General features: G+C 33.0%; 3 protein-coding genes across 3 annotated transcripts; 1 reads left to right on the top strand and 2 right to left on the bottom strand.

Moving 5' to 3' along the window:
• The first annotated feature begins 2,477 nt into the window (after positions 1-2,477).
• BX664DRAFT_275755 (60S ribosomal protein L11) lies at positions 2,478-3,655 on the top strand. The gene is made up of 2 exons (XM_051541302.1): positions 2,478-3,445; positions 3,517-3,655. The coding sequence occupies exons 1-2, from the start codon at positions 2,972-2,974 to the stop codon at positions 3,541-3,543; spliced, it is 501 nt and encodes a 166-aa protein (XP_051403425.1). The 5' UTR covers positions 2,478-2,971; the 3' UTR covers positions 3,544-3,655.
• Positions 3,656-5,822: 2,167 nt separating this feature from the next.
• Positions 5,823-9,650, bottom strand: BX664DRAFT_292566 (kinase-like domain-containing protein). The gene is made up of 5 exons (XM_051541995.1): positions 9,340-9,650; positions 9,163-9,240; positions 8,904-8,988; positions 8,682-8,815; positions 5,823-8,571 (listed from the first exon to the last, which is right to left on the bottom strand). Exons 1-5 carry the CDS (start codon positions 9,610-9,612, stop codon positions 6,040-6,042), a joined length of 3,102 nt encoding a protein of 1,033 aa, XP_051403424.1. The 5' UTR covers positions 9,613-9,650; the 3' UTR covers positions 5,823-6,039.
• Positions 9,651-11,097: 1,447 nt separating this feature from the next.
• Positions 11,098-13,019, bottom strand: BX664DRAFT_325766 (Glucanosyltransferase-domain-containing protein). Its single transcript, XM_051544094.1, has 4 exons — positions 12,839-13,019; positions 12,591-12,711; positions 12,114-12,500; positions 11,098-12,020 (listed from the first exon to the last, which is right to left on the bottom strand). Exons 1-4 carry the CDS (start codon positions 12,964-12,966, stop codon positions 11,112-11,114), a joined length of 1,545 nt encoding a protein of 514 aa, XP_051403423.1. The 5' UTR covers positions 12,967-13,019; the 3' UTR covers positions 11,098-11,111.
• Positions 13,020-13,762: the final 743 nt, after the last annotated feature.

Genomic DNA, 13,762 nt, shown 5'->3' with positions numbered 1-13,762 from the left:
CAAACTTACTAGTCTACTCAAGAAAAACACTCCTTTTATTTGGACAAATGAACATCAAATGTGTTTCGAACAAGCAAAGCAATTGTTGCAAGAAGATTGTTTCTTAGTTTATCCAAATTACACCAAGAAATTCTTCCTGTTTACTGACGCATCGGATTATGGGGTTGGAGCCGCTCTATGTCATCTTGAAGGTGATGATTATATTCCTATCTTTTTTGCATCAAGAAAATTACAACCTGCTGAAGTCAGATATCCGACGGTGGAAAAGGAACTTTTAGCTGTCGTCTTTGCCCTGAAACGTTTTAGAAAATTTTTATTGGATCAACAGTTTACTCTTTTTACCGACAATACTGCAGTTACCTATCTATTTGAAAAAAAAGATGCTAGCCAACGACTTCAGCGATGGACTCTTTGCTGTATGGAATTCCAATTTACTGTCAAACATATCAAGGGAACAAGAAATTGTGTTGCTGATGCTCTCTCAAGATATCCACCTGGTGAAATTGAAGAAACAAATGGATTGGATGATGCTTGTCACCTCAAAAAATGGACCACTTTTTACGATTACGAGATGGATGCACCAATGTCAAGAATATCAAGCCTCTATCGGATGTAATCATCAGATAGAACTCCACCTACTTCATGATAAACATGATTACCCCTCTCACTATGCTGATATCAACGGACACTGACTTGCAACCCAACTAATTGACAGATGAAAGTGTTACTGGAGGTAAAATGATATATTTCATCTATTGATGTAGTGGTTCAGTATAAGCTCCAACACTTTTTTTTTTTTATTTAGGAATTCATCTCAACATCTTGATCCCAGCGTACAATTTCTTGATGGATATGGCGTACATCCTAATTTGGAAAAAGCATTGGATCGACGTGTGCAATATCTGATTGGGAAAAGAATATATTTGACAGGAGTATTCGTCATGGAGAATGCAAAGGAAATTGCTGAACGTAATGCTGAAATCAAGGATTCCGTGGATAAAAACAAATTCAAATATTCTGACTGTTGATTTGCTCTTGGAACGATTTATCAATGCAGCAACACACTTTGTTTCAGTAGATTACAAAATTACAGATGATTCGACTATTTCAATGATAGCGTATTGTAAGTATCTCTTTTTTTTTTTTTTTAATCAAAATAGAATGCATTTATCAATTTTACTCACTTTTCTTTTTGATACAGTAGCGCTTGACCCTGATCTCACTATTGATTATACCGATCGATATGACTAGGAAGCTGAATTCGTTAAAACAAGCAAATGGCGACTAATTGAACGATCGAGACATACTCAAAATCAAGATGATACTTTACCTGCCATTGACCTTGAAGACATTCCTCATGTATTACAGCATGCATATGAACGAAGAATAGCAGTATGAAGGATTGAAGAATGCGTGGATGAAGTAGAACTATAATATCACAGGGCAAGGGAAATGAACAGTATGTTGCGTGATATCTTAGGCTGATGGAAAGTAGAACAGGATATCCTTCCGGTGTTCCCAACAATGGTTCGTGATTACCCTGCTGTCCCAGGTAAAAAAAAAAAAAAAAAAAAAAAAAAAAAAAAAAAAAAAAAAAAAAAAAAAAAAAAAGTCGTAGTTATTGTTACCAAGTAAGAATTTTGTATATCACGTATCCTCACATGCTCTTTTTTTTTTTTTCTTTTTTTTTTTTTTTTTTTTTTTTTTTTTTTTTTAGGCACTAGTGTTCCAGTTGAACGAGTATTTTCCAGTGCCAAGCATACGATTTAAACAACTCACTGTTGCTTTACTTACAAAAAATTCTGAACCTACATCTAGTCCTTTTTCTGCTCCAAGGTCAACAAAATCATTTATCTGTTACAATTGTACTTCTCTGCGTTGCTCCTTGAAACTATCTACTATTCTCTATTATAGGATGGAAAAATATCGATTGAAATGATCATTGGATTTTTTCTATGGATAGTGAATAAATGGCGAAGACTCAACACTTTGCGTTCAACATCATCACAAGACCATACTTTACTCCTGGCATATATCCAAAAACCGGAAAAGATTACTTCCATATGCCCAACAACAGCTGCCAACTGGATCAAGGATAATTTTCCTTTTTGTTTTTACCATTAGATTCGATTAGATCTTTTTTAGTTTTTACCTCTTTCCCTTCATATTTTAATAAAGTCGACTTTCTACATTTAAATGATTATGAACATGAATACAGTAGTTTTAGATTATTGATAATGATAAACGCATAAAAGCACACTTCATTTCATCCTAACTTTTTAAGATGATTTAATCTCACATACTATTTTACCGTTTCATCAAAGCATAAATGGTTTGGTTTTCATTATTCTTGCTGGCCAATGTGGTGGCTGGCGAATTTCAAAATCCGGTCGGATGGGATTTTTTTTTTGAACCATACCCAAATTTTTTATTTTGGATGAACTTCCTCTTTTCCCCAATACTTCTATAACCATGGTAAGTAGAGGACGATAGATAGATAGAAAGGAACACAACAATCGAATTTGTCATGACAGATGACTAGTATATATGTATATATATAATATTGAATCAATGGATGGATGAACAAATGGATGGATGGATGGATGGATGGATGAATGGATTACCTCTACGTTTCTCTCTCACTCTCTCTCTCTAAGGTCAATTGGAATGAAACAACATCAAATATAAATAATTGAACGTCCTTGATATATTTACACCTTGTTATCATTTACGAACCATTCACTTTTGATACAAAACGACAATCAGTCATTACACACACACTCACACACGTACATCATTTTTACATTTAGTTCAAAACGAAATAGGTTGAATGGAATCACCTTTTTATTATATACATATATACAGATATTCTGTCATGACCAATATATGAAGTCATGGTTGAACTTACCATTCTCTTTTTATTTTTTATTTTCTGTAGAGTGCTGAACAGAAGCCCACTGCTGCCAACCCCATGAAGGCTCTCAACATTGAAAAGCTTGTTCTCAACATCTCTGTTGGTGAATCTGGTGATCGTTTGACCCGTGCTGCCAAGGTGCTCGAACAATTGACTGGTCAAACCCCTGTCTACTCCAAGGCTCGCTACACTGTCCGTACTTTCGGTATCCGTCGTAACGAAAAGATCTCTGTTCACGTTACTGTCCGTGGTCCTAAGGCTGAAGAAATTTTGGAACGTGGTTTGAAGGTCAAGGAATACGAATTGCGTGACCGTAACTTCTCTGCCACCGGTAACTTTGGTTTCGGTATTGATGAACACATTGATTTGGGTATCAAGTATGATCCTTCCATTGGTATCTACGGTATGGATTACTACGTTGTCATGGGTCGCCCTGGTTTCCGTGTCGCTCGTCGCAAGCGTGCTCAAGCTTCCGTTGGTGTCAACCACAAGATCAAGAAGTCTGAAAGCATCGAATGGTTCAAGTCTCGTGTAAGTAAAATTAAAGTGAATGAATGAAATAGTATTATGTGAATAACTTCTTTTTTTTTTTGTTTCCTTAGTTCGATGGTATTGTTTTGAACAAATAAATAGTATGTTCTTTCTCCTCTACTTCTTTTTTTTTATCAACTGTTTATGCATTCTCTCTCTGTTACAAATACAAATAAAAAAATTTATCTAGTTTTTTTTATGGGCCATTCTAATATTTTTTTTTTTTGGTGATGATTTATCTCTAATATCTTTAAATTGAAAGGGAAATGTGACGATTACAGGATGATGATTACTTTAAATGCAATGGAATGAAAAAAAAAAAAAAAAAAAAAAAAAAGTGGAATAGCTTCACTTTTCAATTCAAGGTGGGAAATGTTAAATCCATACTCCTTACTTATAGTCCTGTTGCATAGCAGCAGTGGTGATAGAATGGAGGCATTTTTATCCATTCAAGAGCAAGACGTATCCTCAGAAGGGGTATCTACGACGAATCATCAACCTGTCATCATTCCTTAATTACTGAGTATAAAAGCATATGCCAACGTGGTCAATTGAAGCAACCCCTCCGTTGTCAGCATTTGTTAATACAGGTATACACTTTATTCAATAATAAATGACGGAATTCAAAGAATAAGATGGCGCAAAAATAGGAAATAAAATATCGTAACGATAGAAAATAAATGACAGAAGAAAAAAAATATAATTGTCGCATAATCAAATAGAGAATATAAGAAAATAGATATCACGAAAAAAAGAGAAACCAAAAAAAAAAAAAAAAAAAAAAAGGAAATCCACCAATTGAGTTCACCAAGTTAACATATAAAAAAAATAAAAACTAAAAAATGAGTAATACTTATCCAGATAAAAATATTTCACTAGCTTACCATTTAAGTGTAACGAGATCGCCGTAGCGAAAGTAGGATGGCGATAACCATCCCGGAATTTGTATTGAATATAAAAAAAGAAAAGGCTGACCGTAACCACGCAGATGCGCATTAGCGACCACGGTCAAGCCCAAAAACAAAAAAGAAGTAGATCAATGGAGAAACAGACAAAGATGCTTGAACTATTAAAGAGTACTTGTATAGAAAAAGGCAGATCAAAGAAAAAGGAAGACAGACAAAAAAGGAAGCAGGTAGGCCAAAAAGATGAATATAATGTAAAGAAATAAAAAAAAAAGTTAAATCAAAGGGATCCCTTTATAAGAAAATGAATCACCCTTGCAATTATGAGCTAATTTTAGTAGATAAAATGATGAGACAAGATGTAAGCGAGTTTTATCATTTTTTTTAAATATTAGCAACATTTCTATCTTTATATCGTATCTAATTCATCATCATTTTTTTTTTAGTATTAACAACATTTCTCTCTTTCTATTGTATTTAATTTATCATTTGTCTTTTTTAGTATCTACTTTATAATTTTTTTTTTTTAGTGTTAGCAACATTTCTCTCTTTATAATAAAGTTAATTACATATATGTTCTACATTAAATTCTATTATTACAATATTTATGTACTAAGTGATACATGGTACTGACTTGTTTTTGCCGTGTTTTAGTTTAATGACTAGTTTTTTTTTTTAGTTGTTCTATTTTAAATGGTAGTATGATTGTGTACAGCACATTTATTATTGTATTTTTTAATTTCCATTGATGTGATGAATCATCATTATTATATTGATTTATCATGTTGGCTGATAAAAGAGTGTTTTGACATTTTTCAAAGAAAAATAGAAAAGAAAAAGAAAATGCTGTTCTGTCAGAAGGTAACTAGAATGAAGTATTTTGTATTTTATCAGAAATTTGTACAGTGATTGACGACAATGTTTCATCATCCATCATACAATCGTACAATCATCCAACATATAATCATCCATTATCACATATCATCCATCATACAGTCATCCATCATCCATCCTGTAATCATCCAATATACAATCATCCGTTATCACATATCATCAATCATGAATCATCGATCATGAATCATCAATCAATTGATACCTAAAAAAGAATGGACAACACCCAAAGCTGCTAAAAATATGAAAAGCTTATGTTACTTTTCTTTTGTGTCTTTTATTATTAATAAACAAGTTATCATCAATGTGTTGTGTGTTTTTAATGTACTCTACCGACATCTCTAGAGCGATATCTGAAAAAGTGGTAATGCGCCATTCATTTTGGGAAAGTACGATTTTTTATTTGATAACATCACGAAAAGCATTTTCTTGTGACCCGACAAAAAACCTTGAAAACACTGTATTGCCACTCTTTTTGAAAAAATAAAGTAAAAATAAAAGAAGGAAAGTGTACTCTATCAATCAATAAAATAAAACAATAATAATCCACTAGTCAGATTCGACATGTTGGCCTTAACATTGAAAGGAGATAAAAAAAAACAACTTGTTTTTATTTTTTATGATTTTTCGAATGATAGGGAATGAATTTATAAACTAGTCAATATAAAACTAACTAAGATTTCAGATATAACAAAACAAAAAGAAATAAAGATAAATAAAAAAAAATCCAAATAGAATATCATCAAGATGAAGAGGAGGTGAAAAAAAAAAAAAAAGATGCCTTCATCCATAAATAGATCAATTCAAGTTCAATAAAACAAGTAATTTGGATTTCAAGAATTGGAACGTCACATTGTTGCCATAAGAATGCTGAATATCAATCACATACAAGTCAGAGAGAAGAGATCGGCAGATTTCCACTGTAAAATCAACATGATGGCCGTCATCCAAATCAGGAGGTCCATAAATGGTAGCTGTTGTCAAGTCAGTCTTTTTGTCCTTATTGATACCCTTTTTGTTCTTCTTTGATACACCATGATGAAGACTCCTTCTAGTGCATGCCAACTGGTAAGATGATTCATGGTGTACATCGATACCTAATGCTGTCAAAATTCGGACCAAGGTTAGCATCAAATCACCAGGGGCCATAGAGGAAAGGTTTTCGCCTTGCGCATGAGAGAGAATACGCATTACAGATCGATCCATGGTAGTGGTTTCCAAAGAGGAAGGAGAAGAAGAAGATGCCAAGTAATGATGAATTTGCTCATGTTTTTGATCTTCTTTGACGTGATGATGGTGATGACGATGACGATGATCTGTTCTTGATTGTTGTTGTTGCTGATTATTGTAGTTGTTACCGCGATCGGTTGCGACAGACGATGTGGATGTTGATAATGATGAAGATGATGAGTGATGAGACTTCATAAAATGCTTTTTCTTAATAATCCAAGCTTTCACTGTTTGTGTCATTGTTTTCTTTCTGGCCACAGGTATTGTTGCTGCAGCGGTAAATGATGATTCCTTTTCCTTTTCATGTTCATCGGTTCGTTGCTTTCTTGGTAGATGTGTCGATTGGCTACGATAAGGTCGAGGTCCAGAGTAAGATAAAGAAAGGATGGATGGGAGCCTACTATGTCGTTTCTTTGGTGGTTCTTGAAGATTACCATTGCTGTTGTACTTGCTAGCTGAAGTAGAGGTATCAATGATGAGATCTGTATCAGTCTTATGAGATAGCAAGGGAAGACTGGCTGTTTTCATGTGTTGGACGTTTTTGTTGTTTTCATCCTTTTTGTCATCTTTATCCAAGTCATCAGATTTCATTTTGTCACTAAGATCACCTGGAAGTAGAGGGCTATAATGTGTATGATCCTTGACTAGAAGTGAGGGCCGGATACCAATGATATCGTTGTTGTTGTCATCGCTATTGATGTTATCTGGATAATGATGTTGAATGTTGTCCACCTTGGATTTCACTTTAACAGTTGGCATAGGTTCAGCATCAGTGCTTTGAGGATGAAATTTCTTCTGTCGACGTAAACTGGGTTGTCTTTGTCGTGGATGTTCTTTCGTAGCAGAATCATTCAAGAGGTCTTCTTCTTCATTTGATATAGCAGGTAAAGGCGGAAGAGATGGCAATTCTTTTTCCTTCGCTTCATGTGATGTTGTTGTTTCTGTTGTTGTTGATAGCTGAGATTTGTCCAATAAAGAAGATGGTGTAGGTGGCATTGCATCCATTGGATGTTGCAGCTGCTCTCCATTTAAATGATCATCTAATCTTGGCATCTTACTGTCCTTATTTTGGATTAAGTGATCTGGTTCTTGAGACTGAGCACCTTTTTGATCCAATTCTTGAGATTGAGTGTACTTTAAATCCAATACTTGAAAGGTGGTTCCATTTTGATCCAATCGTTGTGAGAAGGCACCATTTGAATCCAATTTTTGAGGGAGAGCACCATTAGAATCCAATCTTTGAGGAAGAACTCCATTTGAATCTAATCCTTGCGACTGAGCTATCTTTGGTTCAAGTATTTGAGAATCATCCGCTTTCTGTTCCAATATATTGTTGTTTTTATCCGGTGCTTGGGGTTGTTGACCATTTTGTTTCAGATCTTGAGAATGTGATTCCGTCATAGATAGATTTTCTACTTGGTCTTCAATTTCATTGTGTATTTCCGAATGTGTGTCTCTTTGATTTTGAACTTGATGTCCATTTAGTTCTTGTGGTAATACGTCAGAGATAGTGTTATATTTGAGATATGGATGGCTATTTTCAGATTGTTGTTCTTGTTGTTGTTCTTGTTGTTGTTGCTGTTGTTGTTGATCGTCATCGACTTTATCAGGTGGCAATAAGTGAATTATTGAATCCAATGCTTGTTTCTCCAATTCTTCGTTCGACATGGCAAAAAGTGTATTTTTGTAATCTTGAAGCCAGGGGTGATTCATAACAAAATGGAGGGTGCATCTGTCGGCAGGATCAGGTTGCAGCATATGACGCATCAAATCTTGAGCTTCATCACTAACAAAAGTTGGAAAGGTCAAAGGAGTTGAGCGAATATATTGATAAAGTTGATGTAGATTTGCACTTTCAGGATTTTCAGGATCATCATCAAACGGTAGATAACCACAAATCATACAATATAGGATAACACCACAAGACCAAATATCAGCAGCAGGGCCACTATAACCACCAGATGGATAAACTAATTCAGGGGCAGCATAACTGGGCGAGCCACAGCAGGTTGTAAGTAGATCCTTCTTGTCATTATTGGCAAAACCAAAATCACTAACGACCAATTGAGTTTGTTCCATATCCAAGAATAGTAGGTTTTCCTGCAGAAAAAAATATATTAGTAAACATGTTTGAACCAGTTTTTCTTTTTCCTTTTTTTTTTTTTTTTTTTTTTTTTTTTGTTCAGTAGATCTATCCGATGTAAACTTACCAGTTTTAAATCCCGGTGAGCAATACCTTTCAAATGCATGTGATTCACGCTGCTGATCAATTGGGCAAATAACTTCACAGCTTCATCTTCTTCTAAAGATCTGTGCGACAGGACGTATTCAAACAATTCACCTCCTTGAAAATAACAAGTAAAACAACAAAATAAAATGAATAAACAATATATATATATGTTTGTACCCCTATTATGATTCTTTTATGTTACCTGAAGCATATTCCAGGATAATCCCAATACGAGAATTTGTTTCTACCACTTCAATCAATTTTATAATATGAGGATGCCGTAAAGACTATAAATGAATAAAGATAAATAAATAAATATGAGTAATTCGCTTATTCCCTTTTTTGATCGTCCTAACATTATGCGACCGCCCTTTTTTTCACACACTTGTGAAAATGCTACAATAAACATAAACAACAAGCATTTGTTCCTTTTTTTCTTTTTTTTTTTTTTCTCTCCTTACCTTGAGAATTTGGATTTCACGTTGAACTTTGGCTAGTTTCGAATCAGTAGTATTTTTCTTGATCACCTTGATTGCTACCTAATATTATTATTATTATTATAATGGAAAAAATAAAAAATAAAAAATAAAAAAAATAAGGTACAACGTTTCACTAAAGACATATAATATAATTGTTACCTTTTGATAAGTTTCGGTATGTATTCCGAGCTTGACTTTACCAAATTCACCAAGACCCAAGGTTTTCACCAAACGATATTTTCCCAAAGGTTCTTGTTCTTTCACAAAAGAAGGACAAGAAGACACACATGAGGAACAAGTTGAATCAGAAGAGAGAGACGCGTTATCAGCAACATCAGTTACATGTTGAACTGACGATTCCATGAGTGGTATAACACGAAGTAGATTACTAGAAATACTGGTATTCATAGGTGCAGGAGGAACTTCGGTCATAGTGACAGAAAGGAAATAATAATAATAATAATAATAATAATAAAAAATAAGTAAAAAGAGAGGAAAAAGAAAGGAAGAAAAGGAAAAAAAAGGTTTATAATGTATATATGAAAAATTAAAGTTTGCTTGACCAAAATCAATGTCCGTCTGATTGCCTAAAATGGATGGAAAAAAGTGAGAAGACGAGATGAAAAACAGTTTTCAAAACATCCTAATCATTAAGTTCCTATATATTAATCTTTACATATATATATAATAGCTTGCATAGATAGAATACAATTAATATTAAACGTGGTTTTTTGTTTTGTTCACAGTCAGGACATGGAGCACTGGCCTTCTTTTTTTTTCTTTGTAACACCCGATTCCAATGGCGTAACTTAGTTTGATCTCAATCCTCTGTATACCATAAATACAACAAATCGTCGAATAATGATACTCATATGTTCAAGCCATTATATAAAAAAAATTTTTTCTTTTTCACATCACTATCTGAAAATAGGAAAAAGGAAAGTTATTCACTTTTCTCTTTCAATCATCTATATAGAACTTGTTTGTTTCTTGATTTATTATGGTAAACTAGGAGCCCAGCAAAGTAAAAAAAAAAAAAAAAAAAAAAAAAAAAAAAAAAAGGAAAGGAAAAAAAGAAGGTACAAACATAGTAAACAAATGTACTAAAAAGGTACCTGACAACTAGTCATATGGCAGATGCATGTTGCTTTTTTAGATTGTATGAGCGAGTGAAAAGATATGTCATGATATAGATAAAAAGAAAAAGTGATATTTTTATTCTTATTATTCCCCATCATCATCGACGTCGTCGTCATCATTAGTTTGTGACATTGGAATACTTTCGACATGATAGAAATTCAGCATCATAAGGTATTGTAGTCATCATAAGAAATATCATTAGGATTATCATAAGGATCATCATCATTGGAGAGTCATTACAATATCATATAACTATAACTATCAATATCGAGTTGATTTTTTATTTATATCATACCTCATAGTTCTCAAGTGAACTGATTCTTGGATGATGAGTATTCATTTCATTCGAAAATTATATATATATATATATGATTATCGTTTTTTCCTTTTCTTTTTCCTGAAGAAATAAGCCTGTAAGGTAATATTTTCACTATACCAAAAAAAGTAATCTCTCCACTTCCCCCCAATCTAACGAATTATCTAAAAGATGAAAAAGTAGATGATCTCATCAAGCAATCAAGATGTCGTGTCAGCTGTTGTACCCTAGAATAATTAGAATCATCGGTTCACTTTTTTTTTTTTTACTCAATACTGTAATAATAGTTTAAAGAGAAACTTGACACCAGATCCGCATGATAAGTCATTTCCCATGACAATGCAAACTAGTTCACCCCAAAAAAAGGAAAGATACAGTAAATCGGAGAAAAATAAAGAGACATATACTGAAGTGTTTTTTATTCATGTGTCGTAAAAAAAAAAAAAAAAAAAAAAAAAAAAGGAATGAAAATAAACTAGTTGTAGAATAGGAAGGACGAAAAGAAGAGAAGGAATCCAATTTGTAAGTAATCATTAAGACACCAAGCATGATTTGCACCAGATTCTTTGTTATTGTTATTGTTGTTATCATCATTGGAAAAGGTTGGTTTCAAAGTAGGACAGGTTTCAATCGAGTTCTTATTTTGAGGAGTCACTTTAAGAGCATTACCTTGAAAATCACAAGCACCCATATTGTTTTGAGAGTAAGTATGATATAGCCATGTCAATTTGTCAGTAGGGTCACAGAAAGAGAATACGCCATACTTGCCAGATTCACCATCACCTTTGATTTCATCACAAGAAGTCATTCCACACATAATATCCAATTGAGTACCGACCGCAGATGTTCCATTGGCATCGATTCTACTAACCTTATCAGAAGCCATACAAGATACACTTTTTCTCATACATTCACATGCCTTGGCTGATGGAGTTGGTGGTAAATTCAAACTAGCTTTCCAATTTGCTGAATGAGAAGGACAAGCAGGAGCCGATCGAGTATTTGCATCAAAATCATCCATATTCACACCTTGTGGATCAATTTGGGACAACTGCATTTGAAGATTCGTATAATCTTGTAATATCTGGGCCTTTGCTGGTTCATTTGATGAGTTGGATGATTTTATTAGTTTAACTAATCCATAGTTATTGAGCTCTTGTGTCCATTCATAGGCCACACCACCTGACCAGACATCCGACATGGGTTGACTATAAATTGCTTGAACTTCGGTAAAAGGACGGGGAGATACCAAATTACATCCAAATTCAGATAAAAATACGGGTTTGTTATATTGATTCATTTCTTTAGTTCGTTCATCATAACCAGATGATTTGTATGAGGATTTGCCACACCATTCATAAAGATTCACACCATAAAAGTCCACCTATACAATAAAGAAAAAAATAAAAAAATAAAAAAAAAAATCAATAAATAATAGTAATAATAATAAAAGAAAAGAATATATAGATATATATACCTGCGAAGCATCGTCATCACAACTGAAATAATCCCGAATAGGTTCCCTGATACGTTCGTCATCATTACTAGCATAACCCACTGGAATATACTTGGTTTTGTTGAGTTTAATATAATGTTTGATATCTCTTAAAGCAGCCTTGACAAAAGCAGATGCACCTGTATTTGTATTGTCATTGGTAACTTCATTGCCAGCCATATAAGCCAAAATATTATCATAATGATGGAACGCGTCTACAGTGGTCTTGTAACCGTCAAAGAGTTGTAAAGTATATTCAGGATGTTGACGATTGATACTATTTTTTGGATTAGCAATATCAAGTAAAACATAGATACCAGCATCAGAGAAACTTTTCATACATTGGTCATGGTTTTTTTTTGGATCAACCTATATAATAATAAAATAAAAAAAAATAAAATAAAAAAAAAAAAAAACAAGTTGAAAGTTGCGTGAAAAAAGAATGATTGTCAGTCATACCTCATAAACCCTGATTAAATTTAAACCCAATTTAGACATTAGAGTAGCATCACGCGCACAAGCTTGAGGATCAGCCAATGGATCAATGAGTTCATTTGCGCTCCGAGGTTGATAGGCCACACTAATGCAATTTTTTTGAATAGAATTTATTTTTAGTTAAAAGGAAAATAATTTTTTTTTTTTTTTTTTTTTTTGCGTGAGTAATGAGTGAATACAAAAATTGTTAAATCATTTTATTTTAGTGTTACCCTTTAATGAAGAATTGTTGCTTGGTGATAGAATCAAAAAACTTATGACCTTTTATAACTATTTGATTTAAACCCAAGGTAAGATGAATACAAAAAATACTTATGAATAGAATATGAAATAATATCATCAATGGAATTTTTTTTTGTTTAAAAATAAAAGAATAAAAAAAAATGAAGGATGATGATTTTTTACCATAGTATTTAAGACATCCTTGATGAGGGAGATTATTCATTGGAATGAATACTCTTCATTGAATACAAAAAAAAAAAAAAAAATCACTCGGTTTCATATTCCGCACACTATGCTTACTACCTTGCCATTTTCCTTTTGAGTCATGGGAAGAATTTTACGACATCATCATCATTTCCACACTTTTTTTTTTTTATCATTATGCCCCTCGAAAACCTTTTTTTTTTGGGGGGAGGATTATATAGAAGATATAATAATCAGAGTTGTTTATTGATATGATGTTGATCCTTTTTTTTTTTTTTTTGGATGATTGTTGATATATTTTTTAAAAAAAAAAGTTGAAAGAAAGCAGTTCTATTTAAAACGATTTTACCAATCTGAAATAATAATCAAATGTAGATAATCAATTAAATAGATAATAAAAACAATCAGTTAATCAATATCAAGTAAAAATTCAATTGGAGCATGTGAACACGCCGAAAAAGCATAGGATGTAGAATGATTTTTCTGCATTTCTATTTTGAATTCTCTGGCTTGTGCGTCCCCAGAAAAGATTTTTTAGATTTACCAGTGATGCAATAGTCTTGACCTTTTATAGTATTCTCTCTATTCAAACCACGCTCCTATGGTCTTTTTTGACGTGGGTCCCCAGGTTCTTTTTCTCTTTTTGATCGTTATCTATTTTTCATCTTTACTTTATAAAGTAATCATGATGAAATTATCAAGCAGGAGAT

Source organism: Halteromyces radiatus (assembly GCF_025201355.1).
Source record: "Halteromyces radiatus strain CBS 162.75 chromosome Unknown BX664scaffold_2, whole genome shotgun sequence".
Lineage (NCBI taxonomy): Eukaryota > Fungi > Mucoromycota > Mucoromycetes > Mucorales > Cunninghamellaceae > Halteromyces > Halteromyces radiatus.
Note: the sequence above shows the minus strand (reverse complement) of the source record. Positions and strands in the feature narration are given on the sequence as shown.